General features: G+C 52.9%; 8 protein-coding genes across 8 annotated transcripts in view; 4 read left to right on the forward strand and 4 right to left on the reverse strand.

Moving 5' to 3' along the window:
• Positions 1–790, forward strand: part of PpBr36_02010 (uncharacterized protein) — a gene marked incomplete at both ends in the record, with an annotated part of 1,202 nt that extends 412 nt beyond the window's left edge. The window contains one exon of the mRNA XM_029889193.1: positions 44–790. Within this exon, the coding sequence (XP_029751919.1) occupies positions 44–790 (747 nt within the window). The remainder of the gene's footprint in view (positions 1–43) is intronic.
• The window catches only part of PpBr36_02009 (uncharacterized protein), a gene marked incomplete at both ends in the record, with an annotated part of 3,801 nt that extends 1,684 nt beyond the window's left edge, over positions 1–2,117 (reverse strand). Inside the window, 3 exons of the mRNA XM_029889192.1 lie at positions 82–836; positions 914–1,409; positions 1,499–2,117. Of these exons, the coding sequence (XP_029750795.1) occupies positions 82–836; positions 914–1,409; positions 1,499–2,117 (1,870 nt within the window). The remainder of the gene's footprint in view (positions 1–81; positions 837–913; positions 1,410–1,498) is intronic.
• A 1,007-nt stretch (positions 2,118–3,124) lies between these two features.
• On the reverse strand, positions 3,125–4,393 carry PpBr36_02011 (uncharacterized protein; the record flags this gene model as incomplete). The annotated part of the gene is made up of 1 exon (XM_029889194.1): positions 3,125–4,393. The coding sequence occupies one exon, from the start codon at positions 4,391–4,393 to the stop codon at positions 3,125–3,127; it is 1,269 nt and encodes a 422-aa protein (XP_029751918.1).
• Positions 4,394–9,603: 5,210 nt separating this feature from the next.
• Positions 9,604–12,105, reverse strand: PpBr36_02012 (uncharacterized protein; the record flags this gene model as incomplete). The annotated part of the gene is made up of 1 exon (XM_029889195.1): positions 9,604–12,105. One exon carries the CDS (start codon positions 12,103–12,105, stop codon positions 9,604–9,606), a length of 2,502 nt encoding a protein of 833 aa, XP_029751917.1.
• Positions 9,877–11,853, forward strand: PpBr36_02013 (uncharacterized protein; the record flags this gene model as incomplete). The annotated part of the gene is made up of 2 exons (XM_029889196.1): positions 9,877–9,904; positions 9,935–11,853. 2 exons carry the CDS (start codon positions 9,877–9,879, stop codon positions 11,851–11,853), a joined length of 1,947 nt encoding a protein of 648 aa, XP_029751916.1.
• A 1,726-nt stretch (positions 12,106–13,831) lies between the features above and the next one.
• Positions 13,832–15,248, reverse strand: PpBr36_02014 (uncharacterized protein; the record flags this gene model as incomplete). The annotated part of the gene is made up of 2 exons (XM_029889197.1): positions 13,832–14,300; positions 14,410–15,248. The coding sequence occupies 2 exons, from the start codon at positions 15,246–15,248 to the stop codon at positions 13,832–13,834; spliced, it is 1,308 nt and encodes a 435-aa protein (XP_029751923.1).
• A 2,319-nt stretch (positions 15,249–17,567) lies between these two features.
• Positions 17,568–19,106, forward strand: PpBr36_02015 (uncharacterized protein; the record flags this gene model as incomplete). The annotated part of the gene is made up of 3 exons (XM_029889198.1): positions 17,568–18,387; positions 18,500–18,743; positions 18,842–19,106. The coding sequence occupies 3 exons, from the start codon at positions 17,568–17,570 to the stop codon at positions 19,104–19,106; spliced, it is 1,329 nt and encodes a 442-aa protein (XP_029751922.1).
• A 1,060-nt stretch (positions 19,107–20,166) lies between these two features.
• PpBr36_02016 (uncharacterized protein) lies at positions 20,167–23,312 on the forward strand (the record flags this gene model as incomplete). Its single annotated transcript, XM_029889199.1, has 6 exons — positions 20,167–20,457; positions 20,603–20,661; positions 20,740–21,353; positions 21,443–22,200; positions 22,321–22,482; positions 22,608–23,312. Coding segments are annotated over 6 exons (2,589 nt in total), but the record flags the coding sequence as incomplete, so codon positions are not given.
• Between the last annotated feature and the right edge of the window lie 2,737 nt (positions 23,313–26,049).

Here is a 26,049-nt window from a genome sequence, read left to right on the forward strand (position 1 = left end):
AAAAAAAAAAAAAAAAAAACAAAAGAAAAAAAGTCATCAAAAGAAAGGACCGCGCTCATATCAAGAGGAGGTCTTCGCCACCTTCATACATCTCCTCGAGCCAAGACTTCCCCGCGACCCCACAACCGCCTGGGTCATCGATGACGACAATGTCTTCCCCGCTGACTCCAAACTCGTCGTGGAGGGCGACGACGCAGCCATCCCCACCAACACCACCGGGCGTCCTGGCCGCCCACATCTGCTCCAGCAGCTCGATGGCCCGACGCACGCTCCGCACGTGCAGCAGGCCGTACATGTCGCACAGGATGCGGCGGATGATGCCCCTGTCGGCGTTGGTCCTGGCCTCGGCGCCCGCCACAAAGGCCGGCCACAGGATGCCCTTGAAGTGCACGTCGTCGGACGCGATGTGGTCCAGGTGCTCCGCCGCCACGATGTGCGCCGTCCGCCCCAGCCGCTCGTCGTCGTCCTCGGCCCCGCCCAGATGCCAGCGCAGCGCCCGCCGAGCGTAGATGTAGATTGCCCCCTGGTAGGCGTTTGCGAGGTGGTTTCGGTTGGGGACCTGGGCCGGGTCGCGGAAGTTGGCCGCCCACTGCGCGCTCGAAAACGTCTCGAGTCGGGAGAGGAGCTCGCTGGCGTAGTCGGGTTGTGGTGCGCCTCCCCGCGCCGCCGCGGAGCAGAGCGAGTTGATTCGGCAGAGGGTCTTGAGCAGATCAGAGGGGCAGCCCGTCCAGGAGCGGGACTCGGCGCGGTCCAGAATCCTGTCCAGCTCTTGCAAGCCAAAGAGTTGTGAGAGGTCGCGCTTGTTGGAGCTAAGCGTCGAGCCGAACGTGTGTAATCTGAGGTTTGGACGTGGGTGTCAGCAGACGTCATCATCGCCCGGGGCGGTATACGAAAGCGCGCTTGGAATACTCACACTAGGCAGCACTCCTCAAAGTAGTTGTGGAAGCTCCAAAAGGCAGTCTTTTTTGGACTTGACACCTTGGTCGACGACTGGCTCCCTGGTTGCACTGGACCCCCGTTTGCCGCCTCGTCTATGGCCTTCCTGGCGCTCAGCAGCCCAATCATCCCGTCGAGGTGATAACGCCAAACGCTGAGCCCGCTCTCCAGCAATTCGACCCAGATGAGCAGGAGGCAGGCGGCGACGACGGCGTCGCTGTTGTCGCCTGACATGAGAGCCGAACGCAAATGCCGCATCGCCTTGTTCTTATGCACAAGGGCGTCTGGGTAGTGCTTGGACGCAGAGTTGGGAAGGCCCAGTGGCGTCGTGCTTCCGGCAAGGTGGTGTGCCGCCAGAGCCACCACGACGTGGTGCATCAGGCTGCCGCCGATGCTCAGCTGGATGAACTGCTTGTACGGGTTCGTGCTGTCCTCGAAGTAGAGGGTGCACTCGGGGCAGCAGCGCTCGAGGTCTTTTGTCACGTTTGGTCAGCACGGATTTGGATCCGATGTCGCCTAGCCCAGCCCAGGGGACTCCGAGACCGGATGGTGGAACACCTACAATAGTCTATGTAAAAAGCAGACCGGGGATCCCGGTTAACGAGCACAGGATGTTGGAGTGTCGATTGTGGAAGGGCGAAGTTGAGCGTCGACAAGGCCGTCTCGGCAAACTGTTTCCTCAAAGCCACCACGTCCGACGATGACGAAGACGACTGTTGTGGTCTCGTCGACGACTCCGCACCAAAAGTGCCAGCGTCAGCATCCAGCCCTTCGATATCGCCATGATCCGAAGTCGACTCGGGCGAGACTGGCGATTCCTTAGTATCTGGACTGTTGGTCGATTCTCGGGTATGTTCTTCTGGAGAGGCTGAAGATTCTGCACTTCTTTTTGAAGACGCCGCCGCCGCCGCCGCCGCCGCCATGGATGCCGGCGTCATCACCGTGGAGAGCTTCTTGTGGCCCCGACGGCCGAGGCCTACCCACACGAGTGGCTTTTCGGGCCTGTAACCTAGGCACTGAATCCCCGCCTTTGTGCACTTTGCACAGGACGGCATTCGACTGTCACACCTGAGGCGACGGCGACGGCATGTCCAACATGGGACAGACGCGATGGCGCCGCCAAGCTCCGTCCACTTGCCGTCCGTCACCGTCATGTCGATACTGCCGCTGCGGGAAGCCATTGTACTGCGGCGAGGGTTTACGGTGCGGGGGAGCTAGGGGGTCGGCGAGGATTGCCGACTGAAGGTGTTCAGTACGGCGTTTTGGATTTGTTCAAAAACAAATAATCCAAAAAGTGACTGTCTTGCTCGAGACCCTAATAAACCGGAATGTATAACAGAAGAAGAAGAAGAAGAAAAAAAAAGGACGAAAAAAGAAAAAGATTAGATCATTAGGAAACGATTACAAAGTTCGGTCAAGGGGGGGTATGTATTGTTTGTACTGATGGGTGCTGTCGCCGCAGGTTTTGATGCTTACTGGCTTCAGGCCTGGACTTCATGTGCAAGATGGGAAATTGATCAAAACTTATGACCAATCCTGAACAAGGTGAACTGGCAAGGTTGGCAATATGAGGGGAGAAAAATGGGTTGAACGAGGTCAATGGAAAAAAGGGCCCCGACGTCCCGATAAAGTTCCATCCTTCTTGACTTACCTCCAGTGCCCTGCGAGTCAAGTCCCTGCTCGGGCTTGATGAAGCTTGCACGCTTCGAAAGCCGGTATGCGGGGCCGTCCCAGCCAATAAACATGCCTGTCAGCGTTTCGAGTGTCGCTTCTACCTTCCTGGTGTGGAACCAAAATGCATCCAATTTTTGTGGTGTGGTGAGCCCTTGAGCCCCTAGAGGGGAGGGGTGGGCGTGTGGTGTGTCTAGTGGCGGGGAGGGGAGTGGCTTGTGGTAGACACGGCGTGCCTAGTCAAGCTTTACACGTGATTCCCCATTTCTGCCCCTGCCCACCCTGCTAGCACCAGGCCCCAGGTGTCAACACAATTCCCAGGGATCCATACCGTCGGCGTTTGCATGATCGACAATTTTGTCACTCGATGATCAAGAGACTAAATCCTTGGCAATAAAGAGCAATGCCGCAAGTTGTTAATTAGACTATGCTACTGTACATACGAGGAGCGCTTGCGAGGAGCGCCAATGCCGCCGGCCCGGGGTTATGCATCAATTGGATCTTCTGATCCGGGAGCTTAATTGGCCTTTTTAGCATCATCCTGAGCCTTATTCTTGATCTGTTCCGCCTGTTCCGCCTTCTTCTCCAACACCTGCTTCAGCTCCTCGATGGTTTCCTTCAGAAGCTTTTCACCCTCGTCCTTATGCTTAGATGCAACCTCCCCAAGCTGCTGCAACTTTGCCAGTGTCTCGGGACCGTTGGGAATTTTCCCTAGGTATTGCTCGAGGCTGCCGCCGATGAAATCCTTGCCGCTACCCGCCATTGACTGAGCCTTCTCGACGGCCTGCTTGACATACTTCTCCAGGTCTCCAGCGTCACCCGAGTCGACAGCAGACTTGGCTTTGCTAATCAGTTCCGTAACGTTTCCTTTCTTCAATGCATCTGCGTTGTTCTCGACAAGCTCCTTGATCTTGGGGTTCTTCTCAAGCAGGGGTTTGACCTGCTCCAGGCCCTTCTTCCACGCCTCGTCACCAAGCTTCTGCACTTGTTGAACCTTGTCGTCGACTAGGTTCTTGGCCTTGGCGATGTTTTCGGCGCTCAAGCCGCCGGCCACAATGTCCTTGACCTGAGTCCACGTCTCATCAGCCATCTTCTTAGCCTCTGGGCCGTACTGCTCGCTCATGCTCTTGAGCTTGTCTACGTTGCCACCAATCTTTTCCTTGAGTTGCGGGTGGTTGTCCAGCACGTCGCCGGCCGCATCGCCCGCCATCTGAGCCATCTTGGCCGACACGTCAGCGAGTATATCCCAAGCTTTTGACGCCGTCTCCATGCTGAATCCCGACTTGGATGCCGCCTGTAATCTCTTGTATGCATCCTGCACGATGCGATCCACCTCTTCGCCATGATTCTCTTGCACCTTCTTGACGTCAGCAAAGGCGGCCTCCACGTATCCCTTTGCGCCAGGGATGAAGGCGGCATAAGACAGGGCTAGCTTCTTCATCGACTCGATCGCCTCGTCAGCTGATGAAGGTGCCTTCTCGCGAAGCTTGACTGCCGCCTCGTTGTACTTGCTCTCGGCATCCTTGGCCGTCTTGTTGATCTGCTTGGCCATCCTGCCCGTGGGGCTCATTGAATAGGCGCCGTAGAGGGCGCCGGCGGCAACCAGGCCGCCTACAGCTCCGGCCACTACATGACCCGTGGAGCTTGTCGATGATGATGATGATGATGATTGTGAGGTCGACTGGAAGCGTATCTGACGGGCGCCGCGTGCGCTGCGGGCAGCTTGCCTGGGTAGGCGAGCTACAAGGCTGCTGCCAGAACGTGTTGCGATTCTTGCAGGGATCATGGCTGTGTGTGAGCTGGGGGTGAATACACGAATAGATGAAGAATGGGACGACGGGATTCAAACAAAGTTTGTAGATACGTTGAATTCCGTGAATGATTAATCGCAAATACGAGATACGAATAGTTGTGCAGGTTGTGGGAGGAAAGAAAATTGAATGTGCGTGATTCTGCTAGCTCGGGAAGCAAAGCTTTTTCAATCAACATCAATTGGCCTGTTTGATTGGGCTATGTCTTTGGCCATGACGCTACTGTGAAGCTCCCCAGCTTTCATGATGCAACAAGCACGTAGGAGCTGTCTGTTTTCAAGTCATGACGTCAACGAAGTCGATGCTTGCCTAGCTCACAAGTTCAGAATTCAAGGGTCGCACAGAACCCCTAACCCTGATGCTAGTTAATCCGTGCGACTTCGGAAAGACAGTCGAGAGACACCCCTAACCCTAAGCCTAAGACCCGTTCATCCCCACTTTAGTCAGCGTCAAACTCAAACCAACTCAACATCCCGCTCGGCTGTTCCAAGTCGGGCCCGCGGAGCCGGTTTATCAGCCTACTCGGCTGGAACTGCTTTCGTGCTAAGCCTATTGAGGTCAGGCCATTATTATGGTCTGAGAACCTTGTACCTGCGTGCGCAATCCAGGCCCAAAGGTTCTTGAACCTTGCTTCGTACACACAGTATCGGCGTGTAACGTCGCCAGTGGGACGCCGGCCGGCCGATGCACATCCAGGATTCCCGGAAATGAGTTAAGATGAAGAAAAAAAGAAAAAAAGACGGCGAGATGGTTGCCTGCCAAACCAACGACACACACCTTTTAATTCGTGCACGAGGCGTAAACGGCGGAGTTCGCCCTCCGCGCACGCGACGCTGAAGGCCATGTGGGCAACAAGCTGTTTTATTCTGTAGACCTTTTTGTTATTACAGAATATATTCGCAGTCTTTATTTTATCCAGCAGAGCCGGACCCTGGGAATATTCTGGAATTTTTACAAATCGTCATTCCCACTGCTAGCTGTCCGAGCCTCGGTACTTTTGATGGCTGGCGGTCTGTGACCACCAGAATATTTACAAGAGGTACGGAGTACGTGGACCTCTTCTGAGACTAGCTTGACTAGGCATCCTCCAAAGCTTAAGCGTCACAGCAATAAGCTTGTTTGATGCTCTCGCGTGGTGTACAAGATCAACAAAACTCAAAAAAAAAAAGAAAGGAAAAAAATAAAAAAATCCCGTTCAGAATCCACCCTGGTATTTGATGTTACTATATTTTATCTCATTGTATCTTGTTTTACCCACGTCACCCCGTGTAGCCCTTGGCATAGAAAGTTGGAAATAAAGAATTCCAAATGCCACCTTCCCGATCCCAACCAACCTATCTGCAAGGTAGGTACCCAGTCCGACACGGCCCTGCCTTGGCAGGCGTACGAACAAAAGTAGGGGTTTGACTCTCCGCTTACGGGCCCAGGTCGCAGTGTGGTCATGGCAAAGCCCTAGCCGCTAATCACCATGTACCGATTGATTTAGGTATGGGGCCGAAGACGGGGCAGAAGAATGGTGTCAGGGCTGGGTCAGCCTTGGAACGATTGTGCATTAGATGGACAGCGGCTTGAATGGAGAGGACAAGAAAGATAACAGGAATTTGCTCTATTATCGTTATTATTATTATTGTTTTTTTTTCTTCTTTTTTTTTTTTTCTCTTTTTCCCCCTAATTTCTTGCTCTTCTTTCATGTTGTTGTCATTAGCCTGAGAATCGAGTTTCGAAGCGCTTCCGTGACCGACCAGACACCACTTTGTCACTTTGTTGACCCTTTTTTTCAGGGATCAAACCTGAGGGCCCTGACTCCTCCTGGCTCAAACATTGGACCACCTCTCAGTGGGTTTTCGATAGATTTGACCAAAGCCTACTGTGGCTGTCCCTTTCAGCCTCTCTCCCCCCCTCCATCCGTCTTCAGTTAAAAGGGTCCTTTTCTTGGTTGGTTGGTTGGTTGTGTTACCGAAAACCTAAGATGAGGACAATTTTCTCACGTGGCGGCCGCCGCTGAGTTGCGACATCACGCATATTGTTTACGTGGTACCCGTACTACCTCAGCTGCTACACCTGACACCGTTATTCTCAGTCATATTTTTAGCATCAAAAGATTCCCCTCTCTGCAACCCTACCACGCAATTAATTTAACAAACTTTATAGTTTGCAGGTACGAAGCGAGAACAGGCGGTTCTTTCGTTCCCAGCGCCCCATAAGGACCCTAGGGTATTCTCTTTGGGGTCCGTTGTTTTGGGGCCGGTGCCCACCCAAAAGCCGGAGAGATTTGCGCGTGTGTGGGGGGGTGTGGATGATTCAACAAACCTTTCTTTTTCTAGCTCAGTTTTTCCAAGCCTTTGTTTGTAATTACCGTTGCAACTGTTCTGGGATGCTGGGGCATCTGGAGCTGAACTGCGAGTAAGTCAAAAGATTCTGACTTACTCGCCGCGGCGGCCGAGGAATGCAACCCTGAACGATCCACCAGACGACGAAGGAGGTAAGCCGCCGGACCCGTTCGCGCTGATATTCATCTCCGCCATTTACGAGCAGCCTTCCCTGCGTCCTATGTATAGACATCAAGAACAACCAGCGGAGATGAGCGTCGCTTCGAGCACGCGGCCCGCCCCCTTCCCCCCGCGCTGGTAGCCGTTGTTGTTTTGATCTGATTATTAGATCATTTATCATCAAGACTCTTTTTCAAAGTTCAGGGGATGGTCACATCAGCCATGGATTTACTAGGCACGACGTATCAATGTTTGGAAGATCCCATCCACGTCCGCTTACAATGGCACAGGAGTGTGACTACTGGGCTAGTTTACAGAACGTGGCTCCATTCTCTCCCTCTCTTCTTTTTTTCTCCCCGTTTCTCCTTCTTTTTTTCTCTTTTTTTTTTTTAAGAAAAAATTGTCAAAGCACACTCCATAACAGCCGAAGGCTAATTTAGCCCTGTGGGAGGCTTTCCCCACCTTGAACTCTCGCGGCCCTGTCCTGGAAAAGATGGGCGAAAGCAAGAAAAAATTCCTGACCATGTTTTGGGTTATCGTCTCAATCGATAGCCTGACGGTCTTCCAGAAACTGTCAACGAAGGTGCCTGTCAGATTCAGACTTTTTTTTGATGCCCAGCTGCCACGTATAGTGATTGAAACATCAGATAAAAAAAGGGTGTAGAAAATATAAAAAATAAAAAAAATAAAATAAACGGCAAATGCAGACGGGGAAAGGAACGAGATCCTCCCCCGGAATTCGGAGCCGCGCGTCTTTATTTGAATCCAGTCTCAAATAGAAATTACCGGGAGGTTTAATTATGCCGGAAACTGTCAATTGGATAAGGTGAGCTTAAATTCCGGGGTGACATTGGCGGCTAAACCTTTCAAGCTTGTGCCGAGAATCCAATTACTGCCGAGCCGCAAAAGTAGCAACCCAAGTAGCGGGTGGGTGGGGGGAAGAAAGCCTGTAGAGTTTACGACCAAGGCACTTGAGGCTCATGTGAAGGAAGACCCTGGAAAGTTGAGTGACAAAGACGAATGATTGATGACTTTTCCTCTGTTTTATTTTATTTATTTTTATTTACCGTTTCTTTTTCTTTTTTTCTTCTTCTTTTTTTTTTTTTTTTTTTTTTTTTGGTAATCTGGAAAACTACCCCAGGCACATGTCGTGATCAAAGTCAGCCCAAGTGATCAGTTGGTGGGTCTAGGTAGGGTATCTCGACTTCCATCGTGCCTGTCTGATATTACCTCCTCCGTCAGCACATGAGTCCCTGACCGCAAGATCTACGTGGAAATTATGCCGGGGCTTTGGTTGGTGTTTGAAATGCCGAGATCCATAGCGTCTACAAGTTAATGATCGTTTGACACGTCTTGAATAGCAGCGGTGAGCCGATCAATAATAGTCTGACATCTATTCTATTTATTTTTGACTCCGGCAGTCCTGTCAGTCTCGGCATTAGTCCGCCCCAGACACCCTGAACCCAGTGAAGCTGCCTCATCTACGAGGCTTTGTCTTTGATTGAACCTTGAGAAAACGTTTGGCTGGCCGAGTAATGTCGTCTGAGGCGGCATTTCCATGCATTGGCCGTCCCTTGCTGCAGTGATTGACATGGTCAGAGAGTTGATGATGCTGATAGTAATGGGCGAGATGTAAAACTGCCAAAAAGAAAAAAAAAATTAGAAACAGTGACACGACCAAGTTTAGACACGTGCCACAGAGAGGGCATTCTCGGTATTTCCACGATAGGGATATGTGGTATTAATGATTTTCAACGACCGAAGGTATAGCTCGTTAAGAACCCCGGATATAGCTAGCTCATCTAATAATGCCACCCTTGATATGAATCTTGCTTGCATCGAACTGAAGTTAAATTCGCTACTAGTCTCTGATCTGAAGTATTTACCCGAGCTCGTGCTCAACAAGTGCCATTAAACCTATAAGTATGGGCTTATGATCGTAGTAAGTTGGAAATGTTCCTCCCATGAAACTGGAGTAGGAAAGATCTCGAAACGGGCCAAACGGTTCTAATGCAGGGCTGGAATTAGTAGATGGATTCTGACCAGTCATCCAGCAGCGCATTGTCATCTCAGCCAATGGCATCTAGAAGGTGGAAAAGATTCATGAAGAAGGCTTTTAGAATAATCACAGCTTGCGTCACCACTGCAACACGTTACCTTTTTTCTCGCGAGTTTTCACTTTCAAAGGCAAAGGCTGTTACATGTCGGTTTGATTCATTGAGTAAACAGTATTTGTGGATAATTGCAGGGCATTGGGTACCTATAGTCATATACAATGGCCTACCGGCGTTGTGTGTAACCTTTCTGTAACAGTGTAACCTAATCCAAAATCAATTAACTGAACAAAGGTCGAATCATGCCCATTCAACACTACACTAGTGATTGACTCAACGAAAAAAAAAAAAAAAAAAAAAAAAAAAAAAAAAAAACAATTGACAAAAAGGTATGAATATGGACTATGCTAATACAAAAAGTCGGGTGTTTTCTCCCAAGCACACCATTTTACAATTCAGTCTTGGCGACACAGTAAATGCTTTTTATCCGGACTGTGCACCAGCGACCAATACGTGAAACTGCTATGCAGGCTTGATGAAAAAAAAAAAAAAAATCATAGTTCTCATTACTCTGATCTCGTAAACCGTAACAGCAACCCAGAAAAGCAAGCGCAAAACTCGAAAATGCACAAAACGTGAAAACTACAGACGTGCCCTCGGAGGCTGTGTTTCGTCCAACTGCCTGCTCCATGTTTGGAGAAGAGGCTCCGCCGTCACCGTGGCCTTGATCCGTCGCCCAAAGTACTCAATCTCCACACCTGCTCCAGGACCAAGCTCTGCCGGAAGCCAGGCAAACGCAAGCGGCTTGCCAATGGTGTACGCAAAGACGGCGCTCGAGACGTAGCCCACCGCCTTGCCCGCCACAAAGACAGGCTCCTTCCCTAGCACGACGGACCTGCCGTCATCCACAACGAGATGGCGCAGCCTCATGGCCGCCGGCTTGGTGCCTGAAAGTCTCCTGACAGCCTCACAGCCCACGAACCCACTCTTGCCCAGGTCGACGGCGTGCCCGAACCCAGCCTCAAACGGCCCTTGCTCGGTCGTGACGTCGACGCCATACGTCCTGAAGCCGGCCTCCATCCTCAGGGCCGCGAACGCCGCCTGGCCCGCGGCGACGGCCCCGTGCGCCCGGCCGGCCTCCCACAGCGCATCCCACAGCCGCAGACCCTGCTCCGCAGATGTGTAGATCTCCCAGCCGGGCTCGCCGACGAACGAGTGGCTGACCGCCAGCACGGGCACGCCGGCCACGACGGACGCGCGCACGGTGCTCCTCGGCATGGCCGCCAGGTCGTCGCTGCAGACCCGCGCCATGATGTCCGCGGCGCGCGGGCCCCAGACGCCGACGCCGCACGTCCCGCCCGTGACGTCGCGCACCTGCACGGAGGTTGCCGGCCGAGCTGTCGTCTGCAGCCGGGCCTCGCGCGCCAGGTACGCCGCGTCGACGGCGCCGTTGACCGCCAGCTGGAACGTCTGGTCCGCCAGGCGCGCCACGAAGACGTCGCTCCTCACCCCGCCGTGGTCGTCCAGCAGCAGCGTGAAGGTCACGGCGCCGGGCGGCCTCGACACGTCGCTCGTGCACAGCCGCTGCAGCAGCTCCAGGCTCCCGGGCCCCGAGACGAGCAGCCGGCGGATGGGGGTGATGTCGAACAGGCCGGCCGCGGTCCGCGTCTTCCAGGCCTCGGCGGCCACGACGGGGGAGTGGTACCTGGTGGACCAGGCGTCGCGGTCCTTGGGCCTCCAGGCGGGCGGCAGGTCGCGCACGAGGGGCGCGTTGGCCTCGAACCAGTGCGGGCGCTCCCAGCCCCTCGCCTCGAGGAAGTAGGCGCCCAGGTCCTGCGCCTGCCGGGCGAAGAAGGGGCTGACGCGGAGGTTGCGCGGCGACGACCGCGGCTGCAGCGGGTGGATGACGTCGTAGACCTCGACAAAGGCCGTCGTGCAGGTCTCGGTCACGTACTCGCGCGTGAGCTGCACGTCGTCGAACCGTGTGATGTCGCAGTCGGCGAGCAGGTCGACGTCCGACTTGCCCGTGGTCAGGAGCTGGGCCACGGCGCGCGCGACGCCGGCCGAGTGCGTGACCCAGACGGCCTCGGCGACGAAGAAGCCGTCGAGGTCCGGGGCCTGGCCGACCAGCGGCCCGCCGTCGGGCGTGAAGGACATGATGCCGTTGAAGCCCGTCTCGACCGTGGTGTCTGCGAGGGCCGGGAGCAGCTTCTTGCTCAGCTCCCAGGCCGGGGCGAAGTCTTGTGGGGTGAAGGCCATGCGGGACGGCATGTTTTGCTCGTCGACGTGGCGCGGGGTCGGGCCCAGGGAGGATGCGGTCACGGGCAAGGGCCGATGGCCGTAGTAGCCGATGCCGACCTGCTCGCCGTGCTCGCGGTAGTAGAGGTCTCGGTCTTGGTGGCGGAGGATGGGGAGCGTGGCGCCGTTGGGGAGCGCGTTCTTGCCCCTCAGCGTCGGCACCGACGTGGTCTTGGCGTACTGGTGGCCCATGGGCTGCAGGGGCACGCGCAGGCCGACCATGGCGCCGAGCTCGACGCCCCAGAAGCCCGCGCACGACAGCACCAGGTCGGCCGGGATCGTCGCCCCGGTGCCGACCTCGACGCCCGTGACGCGCTTGTCTTGTTGCTGGATGCCCGTGACGCGCGTGTGCTCCAGGTAGCGGACCCCGGCCTTCCGCGTCCTCTCGATCAAGACCTGCACCGCCTTGGCCGCCAGCGCAAGACCGTCTGTGGGGAACAGCAGGCCTCCGAGGACGACGTCTGGGCCCAGCAGGGGGTAGATCCTGCGGCACTGCTCCGCCGAGAGCAGCTCCGCGTCGATCCCCCACGAGCGGGCGTAGCCATATCTCCGCTTGAGGTCCTCGAGGCGCTCTGGGGTCTCGGCGACCTCTAGGCCGCCGACTTGGTTGAAGCAGTCTATGGACAGAAGCTTCTGGACCGTGTACATGGCGAATTTGCTCATGGTCTTGGACGGGTTCGTCTGAAACACCAACCCCGGAGCATGAGATGTTGAGCCGCCAGGCATGCTGAGGGGCCCCTGCTCGAGGACCGTGATGTTGGACCATCCGCGCGAGACCAGCTCGTCGGCAATGTTGACACCGACGATGCCGGCGCCGATGATGACGACTCGCTGGGAGGGGTCCATGACGGTGGGGGAAGGGGATGTTGGAGCCCTTCCGAGCGGGTAATCAGTTGGGATGGAGGTAGATGCTGATGGACTGCCAATTGAATAATGACAAGGTACCTATCTTTGTCCGGTACGAAAGGAATTGTTATTGCTTTTTTGTTTGTTGTATTGCTGGTTTTAGAAACATGGATTGGTATGTGCCAACTTCCAACATGTGGTTCTTGCACAGCACTTTCCCATATTTACATACCCTCACCAACTATGTACATCTGATATTCATGTGAAGTCAAATGCGGGGCTCTCTACGTATCAACGTATCATGCGGAGAAGATGCGCTGTTACTGACACGGGCCTACGGTATTCTGGAAGCTAATCTCTCCGCACCCGGCGATGCAAAGGCTCAACCTCGAGGTCACCTGATCGGTTTCTTCGGGCTTCTTTCTCCGGGAGCCGTTGGTTTTTTTTTCTTTTGGTTTGGTTTGATATGGGGTACATACACAACGTTAGCTACCACACGCTTGTGCACCCCGTAAACACCGTTTTGCCACTACCCTGGTAAAACACAATCTGTTGCTTGCGCTAATTACAACCTACGCTATCTTGGCGTCATTGACTGTCCGACTGACCGGTTCAACACGGGTGGCCCTCGTCTCGCCACCGGTTTACAGCATTACCTGGGGCGGCTGTTTTGGCATGCATGCATAGTATCGAACTCTGTGGGCATTTTTTTGGGGGTAGAGAGAGAGAGAGAGAGACAGAAAGACAAGGCAAAAAGCGACAGGAAAGAAAAGACGGGGACTCCATCTTTCGATACCAAAGTTGTTTTGAGAAATGGATACCAACCAAACAAAGCCAAGAGAGATACGATGCCTGCCTCGGTCCGTGACCCCTCCCCCAGTTCGCTGAGCAACTGGACTGGGGGTTCCACCGGGACAATTGCCGGTCCTGTCAAAATCGAACAAAGCTGCTGGTTGCTTACTCGCTATCTCTTTGAATGGATATGCCTATTTTCTCTCAGCCAGTCAAAAAAGCTGAATTGCCTATCTGGGCAGGTAAAAGTCCCCATTCCCAACCGTGTTCTGGACCATCAGGGCGAAAAGGAAGCCTCTATCTTTAGAGCAAATGCACACAGAGCAAGGCGGCTCAGGTCCGTTTGTCGGCGCCCGACCCGCTGAAAATCTAGGCCCCCTGAATCTGCAACCCAGGACACCCTAATCTTTTTTTTTTCTTTTTTTTCGTGCTTGAGGGGTGTTCGGAACAAACCTTCAAGTCATCCAATCTTTTGCTCATAATTTTTCTTAGGGGTTGAATAGCTAGACTAGCTGTTTTGCACTGGCCGCGCGTATCGAAACACATCTGGATTCAGTTTCGCATCCATGATAACTGTACAGTTTGCAAATCATACAAACAAACACGTTGCGTTATCTACGAAACGCACAATCGAGTTTTAGTCATATCTTTACAGTGATGTGCGCAAATCCTTGTTTGGATTCTTTCCATTCTGGATATGCAATCTGGCTGAGATCATTGACCACTATGCAAAAAAGAAAGGCGCAAATGGCAATGAACATGGATGATGACCACAAAAACGAATTCGCTTGAAATAACAATGAGCAGGCATCAAAAATAAAATAAAAAATAAAATTTCAACGCTCAAAAACGCCCTCGTCAATCCATCATGCCAGCAAAAAAAAAAAAAAAGAACAATAACAATAGACGACAACAAAAAAAACAGAAAAATCAACTAAAATGCAATCGCCTCATCAAGACACATCCTCCTCCCCTCGTCCATGCTACCCGCCTTTGCCCTGCCGCACGACTCGACCATCTTGCAAAAGTTGTCGTCCTGCTTGGTGGCCTCCCCGATGCCCTTTTCCGAAACCTTTTGCCGGGCGGGCCAGATCTCCTCGCCGCCGTTCTCGCGCTGCTCCTTCTCCCAGTGCTCCGTCACGACCTCGCGCACCGTCTTCTGGAAGAAGAGCGGGCCCTTCTCGAGGTCCGGGTGCAGCTCGCCGTTGACAAAGACGCCGGCGTCGATGTTCTTTTGCGCGTTGGCGCACAGGTACTTGTCCTCCGACATGATGCGCTTGTACATGTCGCTGATGGTCTTGAAGTCGGCGTCGGACGAGTTCTTGTTGCGGTACACCTCGTATCGCATCTGCGACTTTGACGGGCCCAGGGGGACGAAGCGCTGGATCATGAAGAAGTGTGGCCTGGTGGAGAGGTTAGTATGATTTTCTTTCTTTTCTTTTGTTTCTTTAAACCAGTTTCATCCCATGTCTTCTGGATGGGCAGTAGTAAGAAGGAAAAAAAAAAACATACGAAACATTCATGGATGCATTGGGCCAAAAGTAGGTCGCTGCCACCCGGAACCCATTGGCAATCTGCTCCTCGGTCGGCTCTCCAAAGTGCTGAATGTACGCCTTCTCCGTGTTGACATAGTACGAGTTGAGGTCGGCAATGGACGGAATGTCCGGGTGCGAGGTCGGGCAGTGGTAGCACTCGTTGTAGTTGTCGGCCAGGATCTTCCAGTTCCAGTCGCCCTCCATGTCCCACTGGTGGTCGTAGACGTAGTCCTCAAAGTTGTAGTGCTTGAACCGGTCCTGCTCGTCGATGCCCAGAAAGTCATCGTTCCACGCGATCTCGGGCTTCTCGCCCGCGTCCAGGTTGACCCAGATGAAGCCGTTGCGGTCGATGTGGACGTGGATGGGGAAGAGCCCGTTCTGGGACCTGTCGAAGCCCGGGATCTCTTGGTAGCCCGGCGCCTTGGCCAGGTTGCCCTTGAGCCCGTACGACCAGCCGTGGTACTTGCACGAGAAGACGTAGCTGTTGCCCTCCTCCTTGGTCACGACGGGGAAGGCCCGGTGCCGGCAGATGTTGTGCATGGCGTGGATCTCGCCGTCCTTGCGGTCGCGCACAATCACGAACTGGTAGCCCGCGACGTTGTACTTTACCCAGTCGCCCGGGTTGGGGATGCGTGCCTTGTGCGTCGTGAGCAGCCACTTGCGCGAGAAGATGGCGCGTCGCTCCAGCGAGTACATGTCTTGAGAGGTGTACCATGATGCCGGGAGTGCGCGGACCGCCGACTTTTCTGAGGACTGGGACTTTTGTGATGATGCATCGTCGGCGGGCTTGCCAAAGAATGATCTGAAGAGTGACATTGTGTGTGTGTGTGTTTTTGTCTTGGTGTTTGTGATTGCTTCAGGCAAATAAATAATATTAAATGTAGTTGGTAGTTGGAGAGGTTGAATTGGTGGTTTGTGAAGCTTCAAGCTCGTAATAGTGTATTATTCAACTGATATTTACTGCATCTAGCTAGCATAACAGTCCATGTCATCAAACAAGATCCAGAACTGATCGATTGATAGCAAGTCTTCCACCCTCTATATATCTTGTCCAAAACTTCCCCCTCCCCCCTACACACCAAAAAAGCTCAAACAAAAAAAAAGGAACGCCCGGACTACTAGTCCGTGTCCCGGCATCAGCTGAATGAGTAGATCAGAAGGCTCGGTTTCCAATGGTTACGCTTCCCTGCCCCCCCTCTTACAGCGAAAACAAAGTATCGACGGTATCTCGACAAGGACAGGGAACAGCCTCCCAAGTCCCGAACGTCACTGATATCGCTGACAGAAGGAGGTAGTGAGGTACATCGGCCTTGTCCGGTCACATGACCGGCGAATAAGCGATGCTATACCGAACTTGGGGGCTGACTCGATGTGCCCGGGCCAGGTCTAGACCGCCGATATGGGAATTTGTGAAATACGGACCGTGCCGAGTTGGAGACAAACAAAAGATATGATTAATGTAGCACTGCTTGCTGTATGAGAGCTTATCACTAAAGAGCTGTCTGGGCGGTAACAGCTGTCCACCTGTTCCCCTGATACGGCAAATTCAGCAACCCCGGATCCGCCCTCGGTGATTTTTTTTTTTTTTTTTTTTTTGTGTGAGGGTCCCTACCCATTTTTTCATCTTGATGCCAAAGTGTTGCATATCACGTACAAGTCCCACGTCTGTATCGAAGCGTGTTCCAAGAAGGCCGCAAGAGAAAAAAGCCAAAACGGTCAAAACAGTGACATTGCGAATGTGAAATGTAGAATGCTATTCTGTGATTGCTGCATCTCCAGTTTCTTGACCGCCTTCGCGTTTTCTTTCCTTCTTTTTTGCTTCTTTCTGCGCCGTCTCTCTGGGTAGCATAGCATGTCAGCACCCAAAAGTTCCCCGAATAGGATGTTTTTGACAAGACAGAACGAAGGGTCTTTTTGTCTTTTGGGGGTGCACGTGGCGTTCATCATGCGCCCTCGAGGAGTTTGCTGATGCCCGCGTCTGGAACGGTCTAGAACTCTAATAAGCAGCGCTGCCAAATGCGGGCTGCAATATTGTAGATGCAATGCAGAGAGAGGTTCTCCGAGGTCTTGGAAGATTCTCACGATGCTACTGTGTGTAGTACTTGGTGCTGACAATGGGCTGCTTCGGGTTCGAGCAAGCTAATGATTAATTACCCTATAACATGGTTAAACAAATCACCGGTACAGGAAGCCACCCACCGAAGCATCCCGGCAACAAACCGTTTTTGGTTTGTGTTTGGGGTCAACTCTTTTGACAGCTGACTACCGGTTTAGGGACTAGTTCTCGCTCAACTGGTTGCAACCCCGCAAAACACTAGTGCAAGTGGCAGCACACTTGATACGCCGAGTCAGGGCTTTTAGCTCTCTGGTTGGGGGCCAAATGTGGAGAAGCTGATACGGACGTTCCAGATCGTTTTGGCCCCGGCATGCAGAAGAAGAGAGATCAGACAGGCAACATGACAGAAGAGACAGAGACAGAAAAAAAAAGGGGTCCTGCACTCCCACTTTACGGTCACCGAAGTTTCTTGGCGGGGGGTCGGTTTCATCACCTGATCGGCATTCTCAATCCTTGGCCGGCACCAATTCGACCCTCCTCTTGCATCCGATCTCGGAATTGATGACCACTATCACACCACGACTCGGCGGTTTTATGACCGTGTATAGCCGGGGCGGACGAGCCAAAAAAAAAAAAAAGTCATGGTGATATCAGTGATAGCCGCCGATCTACATACTACTTATCATCAAGCCCGGACGAGTCTCCCCGTTCTGGGTAGCAACGGAAAGTGTTTGGATATCGAGATTGGTACCCAAATAAGCCGGAGCCCAACCAACCTTTTACCGAACAGTGAAGGGAAGAAATAGCCAGTGTCGGGAATTAACAAATCAAGGAAGCGAGCGGAAGCGAGTCGCTATTCATCCCGTATTGCATCGCCTCCTTTGGAAGCCACCAACCAAATCCAATAAACCCCACACGCAATCCTCTCTTTCACCACACCCCCAAAACAAAAAAAGAGAACAAAAAAAAAAAAAGACAAATCACAGCAGAGCTTGCCCAGTAAGCCAGCTTAGCAAGTCCAGCCGTCCCAGCCCAGGCGACCCAACCCCTCCCCACGCCAAAAAGAGAAGAAAAAAAAAATGCCCGCAGCAGGTGACCACACCACCCAGCCGTCGTACCTCATCGTGGGCGCGGGCGTCTTTGGCGTGTCGACGGCGTATCACCTGATCCGGGCGCACCCGGGGGCCAGGGTGACGCTGGTGGACCGGGACGCGGCGGACGCGGAATCGCGCGTGGCGGCGTCGTGGGACTGGAACAAGGTGGTGCGGGCCGACTACGACGACGCGGCCTACTGCCGGCTGGCGCTGGAGGCGCAGGACGTGTTCGAGACGGACCCGCTGTGGAAGCCGTACTTCCACAAGACGGGGGTGTACTGGATCTGCCGCAGTGACTACGCGACCGAGGTCATGGCGCACCACCGGGCGGCGGGGCGCGGCGACGACATCGTGGCGGTGCCGGTCGACGAGGCCAAGCGGCTGTACGGCGGCATCTTTGCCGACGCCGACTACAACGGCGCCAAGGAGGTGCTCGTCAACCGCGCCAGTGGCTGGGCCGCTGCCGGAGACTGCCTGAGGGCCGTGACGCGCCGCGCCGTCGAGCTGGGCGTCGAGTACGTCGTCGCCGAGACGGCGGTGCTGGACCTGGACGCGCGCGGCGCCTGCAGGGGCGTCAGGACCACCGACGGGAGGTCGCTCACCGCCGACCGCACCATCCTCTGCACCGGCGCCTACACGCCCAAGCTGCTGGAGCTGAGCGCGGCAGCCACCGGCGTTGACGCCCTGCGGTCCGGCGATAGGATCCTGGCTGCCGGCATCACGACCGGCATGGCGGAGCTGGACGAGGAGGAGTACAAGACCTACGCGGATATGCCCGTCGGGTTTCAGGGATATGTGGGCTATGGTAAGATTTGAGATGGTTTCTATTCTTGTCTCGGCTTTTTTTTTCTCTTTCTATTATTTGCTCGGTGAGTGGCGGACAAAAATGCTGACAACATGCAAAAAAAACTCTCCAGGCAAACCGTTTATCGGGACTCTCCCGCCAACAAAAGATAGGGAGCTCAAATGGTGGGGATCCAAAATTTTCACAAACATGACCGAAGTGCTTCCCGGGAGATACATATCAGCGCCTCCGCCGGCCAGCGACTATGCACAATGGAAAGTGTCGCGTAGGCAAAAGGCCGACATTGTGGAGCAAAAAGATCTTTGGTATGGAGAGAAGAGCAAGAACTGGAAGATGACCAAGCACAGGATATGCTGGTGAGTTTTTTTTTTTTTCTTTTTTTTTTTCTGTCATTTGCTCTTCCAATTGTCTGTCAATAATTTCCGGCTGACATGGGATGAACTTATTTCAACAGGGATGCCTTCACAACGAGCTCCGACTTCATCATCTCACCTCACCCGGCAGCCAAGGGGCTTTACGTGGCCACATGCGGCTCGTTCCACGGATTCAAGTTCTTCCCCGTGCTGGGCAAGTGCGTGATGCAGATGCTCAACGGGGAATTGACGCCCGAACTGAAGCAGAGGTGGGCCTGGGATCGGGAGCGGCCGGACTATTTGAAGAACCCCGAGTATCCAAATTCGGACATGAGGGATTTGGTGGATGCGGTAGCGAAACTATAGACTTTTTTTTTTTTCTTTTTTTTTTTATGATTTTCTTTGGTTTACAAAGTACTATAGTATGTTTTTCTTTCTTTCTTTTTTAGTTTGACATGGTTACGGCGAAAGCGGGGAGGATTAACGCAGCGAAAGGGGGAGAAACGAATGAATGCATGCTGATATGACCCATTGGATAATAATAAAAAAAAAAAGAATTAATGCATCGGTCTCTGTCTAAGTATTAGCTCTGGATTAGGCATTGATTGCACCGGCCGGCAAACCTGGTTCAGGGCCCCTCACCCGATCGAGATTTAGCGCATCCAATCCCTCCGCCGATTCTCAATCATCCTCCACTTTTGCTTATCTTGGAAATTCTTGGCTGACAAGACAGGCCAAGGTTGACCTGCAGATAGTACATTCTAGTCCGGACGAAGCCTCGTTTTTTTTTCCCCTTCTTCTCCTCCTCGTTTACAATACAGGACCTACTTTTTTTTTCTTTGGGGCGACCATCATCTACCGCGTCGCAGCCCTCGTGCATTTCATTGTCACATACAACTGCAGAAACAAAAACAAAAAAACAAAAACAGGGGTCCTCGTGCTGGTCTCGTGCATCATCGATGACAGCAGGACCATGTCAAGCTTGTTAAATGCGTCGTCTCCCCTTTTGATTTAGTTACCTAAACAATTGAAACCCCCCCATTTCCCTCCGCATCGGACGCCGCTTTGTACTGTAGTACGAAGAAAGAAAAAAAAAACGTGCGGGGTTCGGTGCCAAGCCGTGGCTTATTTTGTTTCGGCTTTCGGCTGCTTGTCCAAGGGTACAAGATATCGATGCATCAAATCGACAACTTGTGATTACGCCGTTGCACCATCATCGAAAAGTTTCCAATCAATTGTTGACGTTGTATCGTTTTATCGGCGCCTCATTTTGTTTTATTTTTTATTCGATAATTTTTTTTTCCCTCTTCTATTCGTGTCTTGGTTGCTTGCTTTTAATTTCTTTTAATTAATCCACAGTCGCTAATCCTCCACTAGACGTTTTGTTTTCTGCTTGTCGGATTGACATGCCGCCTCCCGATCAAGAACCGTCCAATATTCCAGCGGCCGGTTCGAGAGGGAGAAGACGTTTGCACCATGCCTGTCTCAATTGCAGGTCGGTTTGCCAATTGGGCTTTTAGACTCTTGGCCTTCTCGAGTCTCGGCTCCGCATTGCCGTGCTAGAACTACGGACATGACACTGATGCACACCTTTTCTCTCCCCCCTAGGCGGAAAAAGACGCGATGTCCCGGTGAAAAGCCGGCATGTTCCAGCTGTGTGCGTTTGTCGCAGTCGTGTACATATCCGGTTCTGAGAGCCTCCCAGAGTGGGAGATCAGTAAGTTCACTGGCAAAGGATCAAATCTCCATGGACAAAGAATAAACAAAAAAAAAAAAAAAGCACAGCCACGATCCACTCTTCCACACCATGGCGACGGCTTTTCCAACATGGCGAACCAGATCTAACAAAAAGTCAAAACTAGGACGAGAGGTTACAAAACCTGGAGGACAAGCTGGATCTCCTACTCAGTGGGGCGAGCCTGTAATACGATCCCAGCCACCAACTGCCTGCGCACGAGTAGGCATGTGCTCTTTGGAGACCATCTGACGAGGTTGTTAGACCGAGCAGCCACCACCCAGCGCGTCCGCCTAGGCATCAAGACCAGCAGCAACAACAACAAAATCAACAACAACCGCAACAACAACCGCAACAACAACAACAACAACAGCAGCAGCAGCAGCAGCAGCAGCAGCAGCAGCAGCAGCAGCAGCAGCAGCAGCAGCAACAGCAACAGCAACAGCAACGGGAGGATTCTTTGAGTAATCCATCAGAGAGGTCGTACTCGCCTACACCACCGGCACGCAGTACCAGACCAAAGGGCAGTGAAGGTCAAGCCAGGAGACGAAGTACAACCGACAATGGCAGCGCCGCCGGATCATCGGTGGGATTCCACCCCGAAGATGTTGCCACGGCCATGGAGCTCTACTTCAAGTACTGCCACCGCCAGCCCATCTGGTGCTTCGAGCGTGACGAGATCGGAGACCCCGAGACGCTGCCCGAGGAGCTAACCAGCAGCATCATGGCCTTGACGGCGCGCTTCTCTCGCCGGCGGGTCAACACGCAGCTCTACAGCAGCAATGCCAAGACTCTCATCATGCTGCGCATAGCCAACGGCACCGTGGACCTGTTCACAATAGAGAGCCTGTGCATTCTTGCATATGCCGCCTTCATCGGTAAGTGATTCGATGTTTGACCCGAGGACAAAGGTCGGCTGACGCATTGCATTTTTTTTTTCTCTCTCTCCACTTGGCCCTCCCTGTAGATGGCAACATGCACCTTGGACAGTTCCATCTCGGACTGTCCCTGCAGCTGTGCCGGTCGGCCATGATAGACATGGAACCGTTGTATCTGCCAGAAGGTCATTGCACAGACCGGAAGAGACGCCTGTTTTGGAGCCTGCAGCTTCTAGAGCAGTCGTACGGTCGGCAGGACGCCCAGCTCAGCAACCCCAACGACAAGCTTCGGGACTCGGAACAGAACGCCGGCTCGACGGCATCTTCGGCGGTGGCAGCAACGCTAGACCGGGCCCCATCCCTCCCCAAGGACGAGCTGGGCACGTCCAACGCCAGCGAGCCCGGGATCTGGAACACCAGCCTGTGTCTGGGCTGGGTGTGGAGTCAGGTGCGACGGTACGTGGCCGACTGCGCGCGCGACGGGGTGGTCAAGGAACCATGGCGGCACGACTCGCCCTACGCCAAGGTGCTGTCGGACTTTATGGAGACGGAGAACCGCATCCCCATGTGCCACCGGTACGACTCGGTGCGCTTCTTTGAGCGCGACGAGGACGAGATCAAGCAGAACCGCGCCTACTGGGCCTGCTGGCTCAAGGAGCAGATGGTCTACCACGCCATCGTCACCGTGCTCAACCACCCGTTCCTGTACATCGTCGGCGCCCAGCACAACCCGAACCTGGGCATCCCAAACACCTTTTGGAGGAGGTCCAGCGAGCAGGCCCTCCTGCACGCCACCTGGCTGGTCAGGATGATTGACATGGTCGTCGACAAGCAGATTGCCTTGGTGGTATGGAAAGCAAACTCTCACAACTCTCACAACTCTCACCTGGGGGGCGGGGGGGCGCCACTCCCCGGTCCCCCGGATCGCCTCGCATACGAACAAGGACCTGCTGACTTCCCTCAATAGGAGCCCATAATCGGCCACATAGCTGCAATAGCCGCCACAGTGCATCTCTACTACAGCTGCGCCGCCGCAGCAAAACTGAAGCACAAGTCCAACACCGACTTTGCCAAATGCCGCAAGTTCCTCAAGAGCTTCATCCCCTACTCTGCCGCATGCGGCGCACTGGTAAGTTTCTGTTTTTCCGCCTGCCCCAGCCTATATATTATCGCCATGACCATATACACAAAAGTAGAAACGCTGAACACGAACAAAAAAAAAAAAAAAAAAAAACCTGACCTGTTCCTCATCAGGACCGCAATCTCGACAAAATGGCCCTCATCGCAGCGGGCGCCGAGGCCGAGAGCATCGACGTCGACGACTGGATGCCGTCCAAGATGTACCTGAGCGTGCCGCTCATGTGGGAGATACTGCAGTTCTCGTCCTCGACGTCTCACCTCGGCGCCGATCCGGGCGGAGGCGGCCTGCTCGACGCCTCGCTGGCTCCTCTGGTGCCGCCCCTCGACATGTCCGAGTCGTCGACCCTCGAGATCATCGTGGCTACGTCGCCCGAGATCACCATCAACATAGCCGACGGCGGCCAAGAGGCCCCGACCCGGCCGCAGCCGGTCGCGCACCGCGGGGGAGGCGGCGGCGGCGTCGTCGGGCCCGGGTCAGGAGGAGGAAGCGCCGGCGGCGGCGGCGGCGGTGCTGCTGCTGCTGCTGCTGTTGCTGTTGCTGCTGTTGCGTCCAACGGTGGAAATCATCACCCTCATCACCATCATCACCACCACAACCACCACCATAATAATGGCAGTAACAACAACGGCGGCGGCGGTGGCGGCCACAGCATGATGGACCAGCAGCAGCAGGCGGACAGCTTGACCTTTTACACGACGCCGTGGCTGTATGCCGACCCGGCGCTGTTGGTGGGGATTGGGGATCTCAACCTGCCGCAGGAGGAGACTGGTAACGCATGGTGGGAGGGGGAGAATCTGAATAATATCATGTTTAATTAAGAAGAGGGAGAAAGAGAGAGAGAAAGAGAGAAAGAGAGAGAGAGAGAGGGAGGGAGGCGAGATGGGTGGTCATGGCGTTTGTCCAGTCGTATCTGTATCATCCATCAAAGCCAAAACTGTTTACAGGTTATAAAACTGTGCGGGATATTTCCGCATAAAATCACTGACCACGGTAGACGCACCTCTCCCAACAGGCCCGACACCAGCAGCGACCACAGGCCGCCGTCTCGGGGAGGCGAGAATTGGCATGCTGCTTTATGCATAGAAGTCTTCCTTTGGAAAGCTCAAGGCTCCACTCCCAGTGCCGGAACACAAAANNCACGCGGACATGATGGAGCTGTTCATGCCAGGCACCGATCGGCGTTTTTCGGGGATGTCCAAAACAGGCTACTGGTGGCATTAAAGCTTTTATCAGATGATAAAAAAAATATCTGGTCTATAAAGCACCTTTGAGTGTCCAGTTTCCTTCTTTTTATCTCTTTTGTAATCTTGCTCCGTTTTCCCACCAGGTTTCTTTTTTTTTTTTCTTTCTTTCTTTTTTTTGCATAACACTATACTATTTTCAAGGCTGAAGATCCCCTAACCTCCACATATCCTCAACATTTGTGCTTTCCAGCTGCACTAGTATTTTTGACGCCGAACAATCTTGTCAAACCCCCTTCCCTGGTGGAAGAACTCTACTCATAAAAAAAGAAGAAAACGGAACAATGCGACTCTCAAAATTCACCGCCATCCTAACCGCCGTCGTATCAACAGCAACCGCAATTTCGACCCAGGACGGCCTCGGCACCGGCCTCCAACCCCGAGATTCCCTGGGCGGCCGAAAGGGTGGCTTGGGAGCCACATGCTCCAGGGGCAGTGACTGCGAAAGCGACGTCTGCCTTATCGGGTTCTGCGCCGGGCCCGACTAGGCCGCTGCCGGTAACTAGCATCCGCGACAAAAGAGATGGATGGTCCAGGTTCGCTGTCCGGTTATTGCAATGAGCGGGCGCCAACAACTGGACGAGGCCTGAGCTGGAGCGGAAATCACTACGATCAAAGGCAGAAGCAATGTCGCAGAGGCAAAACCACAAAACAACATCTTGACATGCTAGACATTTTATGATACAGCCTAATAAAGCTTGGGTCTGTGTGTCGTAACTATGAATTTCTATGTCTAGTCCCGGCGCCGACTGTGAGTGCTCTGTTAGACTTGTTATGTTACTATTAAGAGAGCGGAGAACGGGTAGGAGTGATCGGATTAATATTCTGCTTCTCCAAATAAAACTCTATGGAACCGTAGCATCTATTGTAAATTTGTAATGCGAGTGCTGAAAATTATGAGTGAGGGTCCTAAACCGGGGAGAAAAGGAGAAAAGACCGCGATCCAAAACGCGCTGGAAACCGCGCGTTCAAAACCAGTAATGGAGATCCCTTTAACACGACCTAAGGCTTGGCCTAGCGGAGCCTGCTGACGTCGTGGTCAAAGGGCTGAATTACTGGTTCTCAGGCAAGGTTTAGGGGCCTGATCCGTACACAACATTGAAGGATCACCATTTTTTAAAATATTTTGTCGGTACCCTAACCTGTGTCACACAAGCCCATGACTAGTCTTAAGCATTCCTATTTCTAAAATAAAGCTTTTCCCGTAATACGACCAAAACTGTTCTTCCAACAAATAATAAAGTTTAACCGAGAGTCCAGGCTGTGCAAGTGAACAAGTAACTTTCCCATTTTCAGGTCGGCGCCGTCAAGCAAGCTTGAGTGTTCATTATCAAGTCCTCCTACTCTCTCTCCGCTTTTGCCTCTTTAGCATACAAAGCGACGCCTGGATCTGGGGTAATTTTGCAGTTTTCGTCGATATTGATATCAAATATGCCATGAAGTGTTGTGACAATGGTGAGGTGATTAGGAGTGGTGGTTACTAGAACTTCTCTCCATGTATTATGACCCACATTTTGCCAGATTCTGCAGAGCAGATAACCAGTAACGAGGGCGGCTTGGTTGAGGAGGAGGGCGGCGGCCGCCATTGAAAAGAAGAAATTGGACCACATGGTAGAATGGTCAAACAAACACACCAAAGAAACTAATGAGCAAATGACGGTGTTAAATATTGAATCTAAACGTTGGTTGTAAAGCGATAGTTTGCATAAAGATTCTGCGGACGGACTGCACCTTTGAACAAGTTACCCGCAGCCGGTAAATGTGACGTACCAGAATAACCGTTGAGAAAGGTGAACCTATTATTATCACATCAAGTGTAATATTTTCTTAAACGCGTATAGCATAAACTCCAATTTCTTTGATTGTCAGCATCGATTTCAGTTCATATATAAACCTGGAATGACAAACCGTCGACTCTGCGCTTGCATGAATCAGAGCATGAGCAGAGGACGCAAACAAATGCAAGGGATAGAGGATAACAATGGGGCACATGAACACTTTTTACGAAATAGGATGTGGGTTGTAAACCCATTCAATTTTACATCTTTTATTTCATTTACAACCAAGCCATACCTGTTACCCAATTAATATTTCATCCCCAGCTAATAATCCTCGTACGCATTGTAATGTTGATTAGGCATTTTGAAGCCTGATGGTACTGAGTGGTATGACGCATTTCCACCCGGCAAGCCGCCTTCTATATCCCTTCAAATGAACAGTTAGTGGTTCCTATTTATAGGCAAGCAACAAGTGCAACATGACTAAAAACGGATTCTCAAAACGATACCGAAATGGGCATTTTTTACTTGAACCC

Source organism: Pyricularia pennisetigena, chromosome 2 (genome assembly GCF_004337985.1).
Source record: "Pyricularia pennisetigena strain Br36 chromosome 2, whole genome shotgun sequence".
NCBI classification, from domain to species: Eukaryota; Fungi; Ascomycota; class Sordariomycetes; order Magnaporthales; family Pyriculariaceae; genus Pyricularia; species Pyricularia pennisetigena.